Source organism: Chrysemys picta, chromosome 22, assembly GCF_011386835.1.
Source record: "Chrysemys picta bellii isolate R12L10 chromosome 22, ASM1138683v2, whole genome shotgun sequence".
NCBI classification, from domain to species: domain Eukaryota; kingdom Metazoa; phylum Chordata; order Testudines; family Emydidae; genus Chrysemys; species Chrysemys picta.
In genome coordinates, this window is record NC_088812.1 from 20,295,590 (window position 1) to 20,311,249 (window position 15,660).

Consider the following 15,660-nt stretch of genomic DNA (forward strand, 5'->3'; position numbering starts at 1 on the left):
TGGCGCCTAGAGTGAAGCTTGCAAACCACTCTCCGTTTTAAGACCCTGGTTTTACTTGTTTAAAACGTTGCCAAATTTTAACTTCCATGCTGGCGACTGACTTAGGCCAAGCTTTTTCAGAAGCTTTCAGCAAAACAGTTCAGTGGTTTCCAAGAGTGAGATTAGGGTAAACTATGTTGTTTTGTCCATGTTAAAAATTCTTACAACTGTTTCCTCGAGAAGCTCTCATGCCTCCATGCTTTGGAGCAGGGACTCGACATTTGGAAGTGGAGTTGCCCTGGGTTTGGGATCAGGGAGGTGCCTTTTATCTCCCCCATGGGCATGCACCCACATTTGGCTGCATTATAAGTCTTTAAATACTGCTTTTTGCACATTCTCAGTAGAAGTTTCTTAGAGGCTGGTAGCTAATTTCCCCAGACATTCTATCTGCACTGAGGATGCCCCATCCCCACACAGCTCCTATGGGTGAACCAAACTGAATATGCTCCATCCCACAGAGCCAATGAGCATGCACTGTCCTGAGGCTCCAGGCGACAAGCATGACTTTCCCTGCAATTCACCTCTGAAGCTGAGGGATGCTATGGCACCAGGCATAGAGCCTGAGAGCAGAGAGGCTGGCTGTCCTGTACTCTCAGTGTCTCCCTCCCTTGCTGGCACCTAAGCAGAGCAGAGGGGAAGGAGGAGGCAGCTAGACTGAATGCACAAGATGACAGAAGCAGAGGGGGACAGGGGCAAACTGGGGGAGACAGGAGCAGAGAGAGACATGGACAGCTGGGGAAGATTGCATGGTAACCACTAAAGGAGAATTCTTTCCAGAACCTGGAATTGAACGGAGGATTCTCAAGTCCCAACATTCCTCTGCTGCCAGCAAATCTCTGAAACTCACTGAGGAAATTTCCATGTCTCGTCCCCTTCTAGGGACTGGTCTCCATAGCAGATATTAATCAGTTACTCCATTAGTCCAAGTGATAAAATTCTTGCTGTGGTTCTCAGAGATTCATAGATTTAAGGCCAGAAGGGACAATTACGATCATCTAGTCTGAGCTTCTGTATAGCCCAGGCCAGAGAATCCACTAGTGATTCCTACATCATGTGCATATCCTGTGGTTGAGCAGACATGTACCTTAGGAAAGCAACGTCCAATCTTGATTTAACAACTCCAAGTGCTGGCGAATTCACCATGTCCCCTGGTAAAGGTCCCAACTCTGCTGATGACCTGGGCAGGGGGCTCAACATGGTTCCACGTGATGGAATTCTGGGGAGGGTGTCACTTTGCTCTTTCAAAAACATGGGGAATTTATTTTAAAAGAAGAGCCATGAGAATGATTAAAGGATTAGAAAACCTGCCTTGATAGACCCAAGGAGCTCAGTCTATTTAGCTGAAGAAAGAGAAAGTTAAGGGGTGCCTTGATCACAGTCTATAAGTACCTACTTGGGAAACAAATATTTAATAATGGGCTCTTCAGTCTAGCAGAGAAAGGTCTGACATGATACAATGGCTGGAAGTTGAAGCTAGACAAAGTTAGACTGGAAACAAGGCATAAATTAACAGTGAGAGTAATTAACCACTGGAACAATTTACCAAGGGTTATGGTGGATCCTCCAGCACTGACAATTTTTCAATCCAGATGGGGTGTTTTTGTAGAAGATCTGCTCTGGGGATTCTTTTGGGGAAGTTCACAGCGTTTCTCAAATGCAGCCAGGAGAAGATTTTTTTGCAGCCACGAGAGCAGCACCAGCTGTCGCTCCTGAATCGCTGTTACCAAGGGCAGCAAGATGCACTGCCTGTTAGGGAGCTTATTCCTTTACCCTCTCACTTCCCTGGTTCTTCTCGCACGAACAGAGAGCAACAATACCCAAAGTCCGAAGGTGAAAACAATTCAATGTTTATTGGGGTGAACTTCCAGCAAGCATGATTCCAGTTTCCTTCCTCAGTGTCCCCCTTCCCAGCTCTGACACCACAGAGCCTTGCCTGTGTCCCTGTTCCCATTCGCTGTTCCCCCCGCCTTAGCAAAACATGATTCCAATTCCCCCATTCCCTGTTCCCATTACCCCCCCCCCTTACTTCCTGATTAACTGCAGATTATATAGTAAAACTTAAATTCTGCTTAGCTATATCTTAACCAATCTGTAGCAGGGTGGTTACCCGCTCCTGCCCTGAAGGGCTTAAAACAGCCAGGGAAAAGCTAGGCAGATTGAGGAAGTAGCCACAGCTGGGCTATGCCCCAATCAGGCCCAGCTGGCCCTATAAAGGCAGGGAAGCCAGGGGCAGACACAGTCTTGCTCTAGCTGTAGAAGAAGATGGACCTAGCTTCAGGGAGCTAGTGACTGGGTACCTGAGTGGAGCAGGGCTAGGGAAAGGCTGAGGACAGGGCCAGCTCCAGGCACCAGCTGAGCAAGCTGGTGCTTGGGGCGGCAGATTGAACAAGGCGGCACGGCTGCTTTTTTTTTTTTTTGTTCCGCTCCGGATGCCCTGTAGGGGGCAGTGGCGCGGAGGACTGGAGTGCCCTGCAGCAAGCCCAGCAGGGCAGTCCTCGTCCTTCCCTTCCCGCTGACCGGAGCCCTAGCGGCAGGCGACCTCCCTTCTCTCTCTCTCTCCCGCCCTCCCCCTCCCCCCCACTAGTTTTTTTGCTTGGGGCGGCCAAAAAGCCAGAGCCGGCCCTGGCTGAGGAGCTGGGTAGCTCCAGCCTGGAAAGCCCCAGGCTGCAGCCTAGCAGAAGGCCAAGGGGTACTGGGGGTTGCAGAGGGCAGCCCAGGGGTAGGCCAAGGCAGCAGGTCCAATCCCAACCTTGCCAGTGATGAGTAGGCTGATACTGCAGTCTGCCCCAGGGTGTGGGGCTAGACGATGACTGGCAGTAGCCTTATACTGAGGCGAGGTGGGAATAGTGGGTGAGGGTTCCCTGGGGAGGGGAGACCCTAAGACTGAGGGGTTACTGCCAGGGGGCAGCACCCCAGCTAACAGGGCACCAGAGTTCAGGGAGGGGCACGGGGGCCAAGCGGTAGCAGAACACTGGCCTGCAGAGGGCGCTCCTGGCTGGAATGTGAGCTAACTCCCAGAAACGACCAGCAGGAAGCGCCGCAGGAGTGAGTCAAGCTCCTTACACAATCATTTTACTGAAATGTAACTAACCAATCCTAACATATTGTAACATGATTATTTAACCAATTATATCCCACCACCTTAATTGGTTTACACCCAACAAAATTAATTATACAGCAGACAGAAACAGTTACAGAACCAGACAGAGATTATACAGACAAACAATAAGGAAGTGAAGACTACAGTGATAGAACAATACAGAAATGAGGATTTCACATCCCAGCTATTGATAAGTGAGTTCTTGCCAGACAGGATGTATCACACTAAGTTTCCTTTTACATCTTCTAGGCTCTTCCCTTTCTCTGGAGGCGATAGGAATATCAGGACAGGATTGTATTCCTAACAGCCCAATAGCACCTTGTTTCCATGTGACTAGTTTGGAACGTAAGGATGTGACCATACACTTCCCAGCTTATGGCTGCCTTTGCTACATAGCCGAAGGCCTTAGCCTAACAACAGGGCCTCAGACTGTCACAGTAAGAGAAGGCCTTACACAGACAGTGATTTTAATTCTTTCTTTTATACCTCTATGACTAGCTTAGTAATAAGAATACACGTACATTCTTAAAGTATAGGCCTTTGCAGACAGGCCTGAATATCTATATCCTAACACTGCCCCGGTGTTTGCACTGGCACGGCCAGCAGGGATGGGTGCCCTGCACCATGCAGCCTCCTCTGGAGACACGTGGGGCCAATGTGCACAGTGCTGGAGGTGGCTCTTGTCAATGTCTGCGGCGTTTGGTTGCCAGGGCACTTCCCTGGACAGCTCCTGCTCAGCCAGGATACGGGGAGCCTGGGACTCCGCGGGCGGCTGGTGAGTTCCCGACCCACCTTGCTCGGAGCAGGTTCTCCCTGAAGGACCACGGAAGCCAGGGGCAGAGGGATGGGTCAGTGCGTCCCGCACCTGGGGCCACACTCACAGTTTACAGATGCTTTAGCTACTGCAGCAGCTCAACAGCTGCGGGCTGCTGCAGGGCTTGGCAACTTCCCGACAGGGCGAGGAGTTCCTGCTTCGTGACACACTCCAAGCACAAGAACAGGAGCAAAGTCCAGGTGTGCTGAGTGGGGAAGCTGTACTTCCTACCACCTGGCCCCAGTGTGGGGAGGCCATGGCCCACCAGGGGGCTCCCACTTAGGCTCCCATGAGGTGCATGCAAAAAAACCCTACATAAATAAATTACGATGATTTGGATGCAAATATATGTGTATATTTATTTGTTTTCCTAAAGTTAATCAAGTATTTCAGAGAAATTGTCAGCGGCCACTAGCAGGAGTTGGTGGCTGCACTCTGAGGCCACCAACAATTTTGTTGTGAGAACCCTTAGGGCCTGTGTTATACAGGAGGTCTGACTAGATGGTCACAATGGTCCCTTGTGGCCTTGGCATTCTGAGCATGCTCTTGATTTCTGACTGTCTGTATCCCGTTAAGTGGACCTGGCACATCATGGCTATACCACAGCTGGGCCTGGACTTGAAGGGTTTGTCTAGCTTAGATTAGGCCCCATCTTGAAGGCCACAAAGGGGTATAATCTTCAACTGAGTGAGCAGGATGCAATGGAAAAGCCTGCTCCACACTTCTTAATGTTCGAGGGTGGGTTGCAGGTTGTATTTTAGCCTAGGCTGCGACATGCTGGTCTAACAGGCCCATACAGACATCCTGCAAAGGTGTGTTTTATCATGTGTTGCTAACATGTTGTAAAACTAGAGTAGGGTTACCATATTTCAGCGAGCAAAAAAGAGGACGGGAGGAGCCCCGCCCTAGCCCCGCCCCTGCCCCTCCCACTTCCCGCCCCCCCTGACCTCCCAACCCTCCCCCCGTTCCTTGTCCCCTGACTACCCCCTCCTGGGACCCCTGCCCCTAACTGCCCCGCAGGACTATCTAAGCCTCCCTGCCTCTTGTCCCCTGACTGCCCCAACCTTTATCCACACCCCCACCCCCAGACAGACCCCTGGGACTCCCACGCCCCATCCAACCACTCCCCACCCCCTGACAGCCCCCCCCCAGAACTCCCAACCCATCTAAACCCCTCTGCTCCCTGTCCCCTGACTGCTCCGATCCCTCTCCGCACTCCTGCCCCCTGACAGCCCCCCCCAGAACTCCCAACCCATCTAAACCCCTCTGCTCCCTGTCCCCTGACTGTTCCGATCCCTCTCCCCACTCCTGCCCCCTGACAGCTCCCCCCCAGAACTCCCAGCCCCCTACCCCCCCCGCTCCTTGTCCCCTGACTGCCCCCTCCTGGGACCCCTGCTCCTAACTGCCCTCCAGAACCCCACCCCCTACCTAAGACTCCCTGTTCCTTGTCCCCTAACTGCCCCCTCCTAAGACCCCCCCCCCCAACTGCCCACCAGGACCCTACCCCCTACCTGTACCCTGACTGCCCAAAACTTTCTCCACTCCCCCCAAAAAGCCCCCCCCCCGTTTCTTGACTGCCCCCTCCAGAACCTCCCTGCCCCTTCTCCTGCCCCCCCTTACCCTGCTGCTCAGAACAGGGTGTTGGGCTCTGTGCGAGCCGGACACGTGGCTAAGCTCCCCAGCACAACAAAACCCGGTCCCTGGCCCTGCACAACAAAACCCGGTCCCTGGTCCGGACCGGGTTGCAGGGGAGAGCTGCCCTTGTATCAGCACAAAGTGCTCTCGCTCCCGTTTTGCTACGCTGCATGGCAGAAACCGCTCCCAGTTGCAAAAGGGGAGGGCTGCACTTTGTGCTGAGACACTTGCTCAGAATGCAGGGCGGAGCTCCTCTCCAGCTGCTCCGGAGTCCAGCCCGGGACTTTCCTGCAGCCCTCCCAGCCGCTCGCTCTGCTGTGCCGGGGGAGGGGGGAAATCCCAGACATTGTGAGTGCTTTACAAATTCCCCCCGGATGCTTTTTTTAGCACAAAAAGGAGGACATGTCCGGGTAAATCCGGACGAATGGTAACCCTAAACTAGAGTGTAGACAGTTTTACTTCTAACAGGAGCCGGCTGGTAGTGGGGAGCCCTGGGGAAGTGTTTGTCCTGGCCTGGGAGAGCTCACTAATGACTTGTGGATTCAGTGCATGTGTGAGGGTAACAGAATGGGGCGGGGAGAGGGAGGGTGGCTATGTGCTTGGCTGGGACTCAGCACAGCTGGGTTCTGTTTTTGGCTTTTACACAGGCTCTGTGTGACCTGGGCCTGGCCACTCAATGGGCGTTCGTCCCCCTCTGCACAGTGGGGCTAACAATCTGCCCTTTGTCTGCATGGATAGTTAGGTGGTGAGCTCTCTGGGGCTGGGACTATGTCCAACAGCACTTGAGCATAGTGGGGCTGCAGGCAGGCTCCTGGATTCACTTCTTATGGGGTCACAGAAGGGGCAAGTCTTAGGGAGGACAGTGACACAACGCACGGGGAGGGGGCAATGCCCCTATAGGGAGGGCAGTGCACAGGGAGGGGGCAATGCCCCTATAGGGAAGGCAGTGACACAGCGCACAGGGATGGGGCACTGCTCTGTGCGATCGTCCCTGGCCCTATGATGCCTGCAGGATGCAGTGATGTGTCCTTCCTCAGTGAAAAGTTCCCTCCCCCTCCCCCCCCCACCTTGGCCTTCCTCCTTTCAATCCAGATCCACAAGTTAAACTGGGATAAGCAGGAGTCACACTGCTGAAGTCAATGGATCTGAATCAGACCCCTTCTTCCTGAGGTACGTGCACTGAGTGCCAGACTGTGCCCTCCTGCTGGGGTTATGCAAAGTTATTTCAACATCATCCACTTGAATTCAGAATAAGAACATCCACACAGGGGTTTAATGAGGTTTAACTATTCCACTTAAAATTCACACTTATAGTGAATTTGCATTAATTTTCCATAGTGGTCCTGTGTAGACAAGCCCAGACTGCTGTCCAAGTGGAGCAGGTGGGAGCAGAGTCAGGGCCCAGGGCACTGTCTGCATCAGGAAAGAACACCGGGTTCACCAAATCCATTCAAAAAATCATCTAGTAAAACTAGAGCAAGCTCCTAATGCCTCTGGGCTGGGACCAGTTTAACTCTTACTCATCCTGACTTCGCTTGTTTAGCGCAATTACCCTCTCTCAGTGAGGGTTAACCCGGTTTCAGGGCATCTACACTAGGGTTTTACACCGCTTTAAGGAGATGGATGTTTAAAAGGCTGTGATAGGCCCGGGTGCCATCAGCAGGTGTGAAAGTGAAATGAATTATATTAAAGAAATAGAATGAATTAAAGAATGCTGTATGTACCTTTAAGTAGAAATGAGAAATGCTGCAAGCCAGGGGGGCAGGAAAGCAGACATTAACTGCTTAATGAATTGCCCCACTTAAGGGCAATTGGTGAAGCATTAGCCTTAGATCGATAAGAGTTAATAAGGAAGCAGGATATGCATATTGTGCCCTATGCAAATTTTACAATTTTGCTCTCTCTGTCCCTTTGTTTAGTTCGCACCCTTTTATCTGTATAAATAAGACTGTTTGAATCTTGCATGGGGGCTCACAGTATCTGAATGTATTAGCAGAGCGCTGTGCTAATAAAACAGAGTGGTCTGACAAACTATGAGTCCTGAGTCTAACTTTGACAATTTGGAGGTTCCACCGAGATGGCAACCGTCTTCACTGGGGCTGTGTGATTCCTGACCGTTTTTGTAGGACGACCGTGGTAGCCGGCACCTGGGCATTTGGCCCGAGCGGTCCTCCTCCTGAACGGAAGGGTGCACAACCACAGTGAGGTCTACGCCATCGAACCTGTTGGTTCCCACTCTGTTCTGGTAGGGATCCCGGGATCTGACATCAGGAATCTGGTCAGGTAATTATTTCTGTGTTTTGTCCGGACTGAGGACTGTCCTGTCTCTGTGTCTATCCGTCCTCCTGTGGAGTGTTTGAGTCTGGGTGCCATCTCCGTCCGGGGATCGGCCGACCAAGGGGTTCTTGTCCCCGCGGTCTGAGTGAGTGAAATCTGCACAATCGCAGCCGCACCGCACCTTGGGTAAAACTCTTGGTGTGAAAGCAAGGGCGATTGAGTCAGTAGCCTGTGGGCTCCTTTTGTGTGTTGCACCGGGCATCGCCCTGACGAACCCGAATTTCCTTCTTGTGTGATTGGTGTGTGTAAAGTCCTCCTGTATTGGTAACCAGACGTCTAAGTCGGGACAGTTCCCTAAAGGAACGCCGGCTCAGTTTTAGGAAGGGTCCGGACTCCTGTAAATTTCTGGAAAAATGGTCTAGGCTAACTCAGGGAGATCCCAAAACTCAGTGGCCACTGTTAAAACCCCGGAACAAGGACCGAGTGGACATCTTAAAAAACAAACTCGGCCAGCCTAAAACTAAATTGGCTAAAGGAGAGGTTAATTGTTTCATGCAGTGGTGGGAAGAGGCAAATCGTAGGTGGACAAAATCAAAACTCGCCTCTCTCAAATATTCAAATAATAAGTTAAAAGCTTTATTAAAAGCCTCCTCTCCCACCACCAGACTGAGCGCTCCCCTTCACCCTGTTCTCTGACAAAAAACAACCCTGGATCGATCCCAACTCCCTTCGTACTCCCCTCTCATTGTAAAAAGGATAAAATGCCCCTTGTTGTGTTCCCCTTAGTTGTCTGCCTCAGAAACTGATTCTTTAGTGTTCCATTACCAATTCAGCAAGGAGGGTGGGCTCCTCGCCTGGCCCCCACCCTTCCTGGTCCCTTTCCTTGGGCATTTCTTTCAAAATTGTGAAATGACCACAATATCACTCACAAAAATGGTTCATTGGAAAAAGCAGGATTGGGCCCAGACAAGCAGGCAAGCAACAGATAAAGAAACTAAAAAAAAACAAAAACAGGTTGGAAGCCCTAAGGGCATAGTGTCAGGAGTAAGTGCAAGTATGAACCCCTGGAACAATACTTAAAATGGTGAAATCTGAGTTGATAAAGGTGTCATTTTGGGAAATAAACAAGTGATTTAAGGAAAGAGAGTGAAAAGTTAACTCTACAGAGGCTGGAGAGAATTAAACAGTTAAACTTTGTGAAAATGTTAAAAAGGATCTTGTTAAAAGAATTCTTGGTTTCTTTGCAGCCATTCTAAAGGAAAAATGGGCCCTTTTCCAGAGGAATGTCTGTAAATAATCCAGGTAAAGAGACTATCTAATTAAAATAATTTGACTATGAACAATTGAGTCAAATTTGCTAAAAGAACATAGGGGGGGTTCTATTGGAACTTAACTGCCCCAAATGTATAAAGGTAATGTAATCTATGTACAGCTATGTAAAAACAAAGCAGTGTAAGAGGGATGTTAAGGGAAAGAAAATGTATATGTATCTGTCTGTCTGTGGGAATATGTGAGGTTTGTAAAACTCCTGTTTTGTAAGTTTAAGATAAATTGGTTTTGTTTTGTTTATAATGCCACTAAAAATCCATTTGACTCTTTAATTCAAGGTTGCAAAACTGACAGACCTTTTTGCCAGACACAGGTAATCAGTGTTGGTTGACTTTGAGATTTGGTATTTAACCCTTACGGGGTAACTTGATTCTTTACAAAATTTAAATGTTTTAAAATAAAGACCAAGTCATGACTGCAGCAGGACAGTCAAAATCAGAAAAATAGGGAGAGATTCTGGATTCTGTTTGTTTGTTTGTTTTTGTAACAAAATAGTAAATGAAAGCTGTAGGAAAAGAATAAAGACAGTGGCCCTCTGAAGCAACAGCAGGGGTGAGGTGCACAAAACAAAAAGAAGCAATGTTAGAAACACTGAGCCTTAAAATGGCTCTGTGTAATCAGACTGTCACTTTGATAAGGGTACATAAAACTCTAAGAACAAAAGAAACAGTTACACCTTATGTAAAAATTAATATGGCTAATGTTTTAAAAGTTAAAGTATAGAAGGAATGTGCAGACGTGTGCAGTCTATATTATAGAGGGGGTAAAAGAAATGCAAACGAAACATGCTACTTAATTAAAATCCTATTAGGGCTCCAAAAGAGCCACAATAGATTGTGTTTTCTTTTTCAGATCTGTGTGTGTTTTGGAAGCAAGAGTTAAAAGTAATCAAAACTCTGGTAAAAGTTAATTGTGTTCCTTTTAAGACAGAGTCTCTGAGCTCTGCTAATGGTTTTGAATCCAAAAGCCAAGCCAATGTTGATGCAAATTATCTAACTGATAAAGGAAGTGAGAGAACTGCCAGCACAAAGAAGTTGCAGATAAAGAACATACCTGGTCAGCAAACAAATTATCTAAATAAAAGGCACATATAACAAGATACCTTTAATTAAAATAAATTTAATGTTAATAAGTACCCCTGTAACAATGTATAGTGTGTATGATTTTGGAAAAAAAAAATCCTTTATGGTAATGATGCTTTTCAGCTGTTACCTGTGAACAAACTTAAAGCTTAATACAGCAGGAAAGACATTGTAACCTTGGTCTGCTGTAAAGGGAAAACTGAGGTACACCACCTCATGGATTTAATGACTGAACAGTGGGATAATTTCCCCATAACTCTTAAAAGATAGAAGCCATTAAAACCTGGCCTGCCTATAGAACAAAAACACAGGAAAATATGGAGGTAATTCCTCTTGTTTTGCCTGCAATCAGCAAGGGTATTTGTAAAAGAAAGGAATATTTTAAGCAATAATGAATGCCACCCCAAAAGGGGTAGAAAAATGTTGTTTTTGTCTTTCAGAAAAAGCTAATATCAGCTACAGGACAACCTAATAAGAAACAAATAAAAGTGGGTATGCTTATCCATGCCTGTTGCTCCAAAGCCCTGTAGTAAAGACATCTCACTAGGATCCTGTATGTGGGATAAAATGAATAATGAGACCAAAGTACTGTATAATGGGCTATGTGTATGTGTTAATTCTTGGGGGGGAAAGTGTTTTAAAAAAATGGAAGTGTTAGCAACCTTCCAATAGACAAATGTAAATGTAATGTAAGTAATGTGTTTACAAAAAGGTAAAAAGGTAACATAGTTCCTAAAACAAACAAAAAGGCAATATGGGAAACCGAACCATTCATATTATACATGCAAATGGAAACATGTTAAGAATTGCCACTGCAGAAAGACATAACAGCTTACCATTGGTATAATATATTTTCTGAATGGTCTCCCACAACTACTGGCATACTAGTGTTACTAACCCTAATTGTTTTTTATTTTAAATTGTATGTGTTTAATTGTAACGTTTGAAATGTGCTGTTGGATAAAACAAATGTATGCAAAGCTAGAGCCACAGGCCCAAATCACCTCCCAGTATTTTCTATTACGTGGACTAAATAAGAAGTGACACTGGCGATTAATAATCTTAGGCCTGGTCTACACTAGGCGTTTATGTCGAAGTTAGCGCCGTTAAATCGAATTAACCCTGCACCCGTCCACACTGCGATGCTATTTAGTTCGACATAGAGGTCTCTTTAATTCGACTTCTGTACTCCTCCCCGACGAGGGGAGTAGCGCTAAATTCGACATGGCCATGTCGAATTAGGCTAGGTGTGGATGGAAATCGACGCTAATAGCTCCGGGAGCTATCCCACAGTGCACCACTCTGTTGACGCTCTGGACAGCAGTGCGAGCTCGGATGCTCTGACCAGCCACACAGGAAAAGCCCCGGGAAAATTTGAATTTGAATTCCTTTTCCTGTCTGGCCAGTTTGAATCTCATTTCCTGTCTGGACATCGTGGCGAGCACAGCAGCACTGGCAACGATGCAGAGCTCTCCAGCAGTGATGGCCATGCAGTCTGTGAATAGAAAGAGAGCCCCAGCATGGACTGATCGTGAAGTCTTGGATCTCATCGCTGTGTGGGGCGATGAGTCCGTGCTTTCCGAGCTGCGATCCAAAAGAAGGAATGCAAAGATCTACGAGAAGATCTCTAAAGACATGGCAGAGAGAGGATACAGCCGGGATGCAACGCAGTGCCGCGTGAAAATCAAGGAGCTGAGACAAGGCTACCAGAAGACCAAAGAGGCAAACGGACGCTCCGGATCCCATCCCCAGACATCCCGTTTCTACGAGGCACTGCATTCCATCCTCGGTGCTGCCGCCACCACTACCCCACCAGTGACCGTGGACTCTGAGGATGGGATACTGTCCACGGCCGGTTCCTCAGACATGTTAGGGGACGGGGAAGATGAGGAAGGAGATGAGGAGGGCGAGGCAGTTGGCAGCTCTCACAACGCTGATTTCCCCGACAGCCAGGATCTCTTCATCACCCTTACAGAGATCCCCTACGAAGCGTCCCCAGCCATTACCCCGGACACAGAATCTGGTGAAGGATCAGCCAGTAAGTGTTGTAAACATCTAAACATTTATTTTTAACAAAACAGGAATATTAACAATTAAAAGAATGGGTTGTTCATGATTAGTGTGCCCTAGGCGCTTAACGGTTTAGTAAGGGGCAGTGCAAGTTTTGAAAAGAAATCTAGCAATGTCCGGTTTTCAGTGATTGTCCTGCACAAGCCGCTCTACTGTGTATTCCCTGCTACTGCAGCTACAGTAAAATGCGGTCTATATGTGCGGGGATAGAGCAGTAATCCTCCTGGGACATCTCGATGAAGCTCTCCTGGAGGTAACTTGAAAGCCGTTGCATGAGGTTCTTGGGGAGAGCGGCCTTATTGGGTCCTCCGAAGTACGACACGTTGCCGCGCCACGAGATTATCAGGTACTCGGGGATCATTGCTCTGCACAGCAGGGCGGCATACGGCCCTGGTCTTTGGAGGCTTTCCCGGAGCATTCTCTCTTTGTCGCTCTCGGAGATCCTCATCAGGGTGATGTCGGCCATGGTGACCTGCTTTTAATTAGGTAGGGGAATGTTAGTGTTGGGACTGCTTTCCCGTTCCTTTACAGAACTGTAACCGCTGGTTTGCAGCCACGCGGTGGAGGCGGGAGAGGGGCAGCCGAAAGGGATCGTTCCCGGGGACAGCCGCGAGGGGGTGGGACAGGGGCAGAGTTCCCGCTTGCCGGATTGCTGGCAGCAGGGACTGACATTGATTTAAATGTGAAATGAGGCCAGTGGTAATATAAAAGTTTTAAACTGCCACAAGTGTACGGCTTACCATGTCTGCCTGCAACAGAAATTCCGTTGTGCTGCCTCGCTTCTCAAATGTGCTGTTCAAGACCCCAGGCACAGAATGCGAAGGCCGAGAATTCGACCTTGTGCTGAGTGCGCATGTGAAAGGTGCTGTGCATGGTCTTGTTCACAGAGAAAGACTATGTTCTTTGTTCACAACTACATTTATCTTTCAGAGGAATTCACTCCCTTTTTCCCATTTCCACAGCCCCGTCTGCGACTGTCTCACAACCTAGCCTGGAATCACACTCCCAGAGGCTAGCGCGGATTAGGCGTAGGAAGAAGAGGACACGGGAGGACATGTTCTCTGAGCTTATGGCCTCTTCCCAAGCCCAGGCAGCACAGCAGACCCAGTGGCGGGAGAACTTGACCCGAATGCACCAAGCCAACATGGATCGGGAGGAGAGGTGGCGGCAGGAAGACCAGCAGGCGACTCTAACGCTGCTTGGACTACTGAGGGAGCAAACGGACACACTCCGGCGCCTTGTGGATGTTCTGCAGGAACGGAGGCAGGAGGACAGAGCCCCGCTGCAGTCCATCTCTAACCGCCCTCCCCCGCCACCAAGTCCCATACCCACCTCACCCAAAGTGCAAAGAAGGAGAGGCGGCAGAGTCCCTGCTAACTCTCACTCCACCCCTGCAGAGAGCTCTAGTAGCAGAAGGCTCTCATTTCCCAAAATTTGAAAAGTTCTTTCCTTCCCGCCTGACACAAGCCCACGTCCAAGTTTCACCTCCCAATGCCATGTGTAGTTGATAATAAAAAATTCGTTTCTGTTAACTACTGTTTCAATCATGTTCTTTTGGAGGAGGAGGGGAAAGGGGGTTGGAAATTGGACAGGACAGTCTCCTTTGGCAGGGTACATAGTCGGGGGCAGGCACAGCAGCAGGGCACATACACAGTGCAGTGATGCAGTGACTAGTTGCCCCGGTTAGTCTGGGAGGTTGTTTTGATGTAATGTTGGGGGGGGTGGGTTGCTCTGTGACTTTGTGGCGGGGGAGGGCAGTTACAGATCTTAAGCGCCGGTCCTTAGACAGGATCACAGAGCCACACAGCATGGGATCTGTAACCGTCCTCCCCCTGCCACAAAGTCAAATAGACCTCCCATACACACAGTCCCGATCAGGAGGGGTGACAGGCTCCGTTGAAACAAGCATCCCACCGCAGCGGAGCCTGTCAATCCTTGAGTTTAGAAGCTGCATTCGCATCACAACACTAGACCCGCCCCGCACCACAGTCTGCGTCCCAGTTTTAAAAATTCCCGCTAAAACAGTATTAAAGAAAACGGTGTGCTTTAACAAAGTAGAACTATTTTTATTTCGACACGTGTGTTGGAGGGGGGGTGAAGGGGGTATGTAACTGGATAGGATAGTCAACATTACCTGGGTAAAGAAACGGGGGCAGGTTTAGCTTCTCAGTACACAAACTATAAAATCACAGGTTACCCTGCTCACTCAGGAACTTTGCTTTCAAAGCCTCCCGGATGCACAGCGCTTCCCGCTGGTCTCTTCTAATCGCCCGGCTGTCTGGCTGTGAGTAATCACCAGCCAGGCTATTTTCCTCAACCTCCCACCCCGCCATAAAGGTCTCCCCCTTGCTCTCACAGAGATTGTGGAGCACACAGCAAGCTGCTATAACAATGGGGATATTGGTTTCGCTGAGATCACAGCGAGTCAGTAAGCTTCTCCATCTCCCCTTGAGACGGCCAAAAGCACACTCCACCACCATTCTGCACTTGCTCAGCCGGTAGTTGAAGAGTTCTTTTTCAGTGTCCAGGGCGCCAGTATAGGGCTTCATGAGCCAGGGCATTAGCGGGTAGGCTGGGTCCCCGAGGATGACTATAGGCATCTCCACATCCCCAACAGTTATTTTGTGGTCCGGGAAGTAAATACCTTGTTGCAGCCGTCTAAACAGACCAGAGTTCCGGAAAACACGAGCGTCATGAACCTTGCCCGGCCATCCCACGTAGATGTTGGTAAAACGTCCCCTGTGGTCCACCAGTGCTTGCAGCACCATGGAAAAGTATCCCTTTCGGTTAATGTACTGGGTGGCCTGGTGGTCCGGTGCCAGGATAGGGATGTGAGTTCCATCTATGGCCCCACCGCAGTTTGGGAATCCCATCGCTGCGAAGCCATCTATGATCGCCTCCACGTTTCCCAGGGTCACTACCTTTGGCAGCAGTACATCAACGATTGCCTTCGCTACTTGCATCACAACAACCCCCACGGTAGATTTGCCCACCCCAAACTGGTTCGCGACTGACCGGTAGCTGTCTGGCGTTGCAAGCTTCCACAGGGCTATGGCCACTCGCTTCTGTACACTCAGTGCAGCTCGCAACCGGGTGTCACTGCGCTTCAGGGCAGGGGACAGCAACTCACAAAGTTCCAGGAAAGTTCCCTTCCGCATGCGAAAGTTTCGCAGCCACTGGGATTCATCCCAGACCTGCAGCACTATGCGGTCCCACCACTCAGTGCTTGTCTCCCGTGCCCAGAATCGCCGTTCCACGGCATCAACATGACCCATTGCCACTGTGATGTCCTCGGCGCTGGGTCGCCTGCTTTC

The 15,660-nt window shown here is 49.3% G+C and overlaps 1 protein-coding gene across 1 annotated transcript; it reads left to right on the forward strand.

The window, feature by feature from the left end:
- Nucleotides 1–11,607: 11,607 nt before the first annotated feature.
- On the forward strand, nt 11,608–13,878 carry LOC135977011 (uncharacterized). Its single transcript, XM_065575481.1, has 2 exons — nt 11,608–12,314; nt 13,309–13,878. Exons 1-2 carry the CDS (start codon nt 11,738–11,740, stop codon nt 13,782–13,784), a joined length of 1,053 nt encoding a protein of 350 aa, XP_065431553.1. The 5' UTR covers nt 11,608–11,737; the 3' UTR covers nt 13,785–13,878.
- The last annotated feature ends 1,782 nt before the right edge of the window (nt 13,879–15,660 follow it).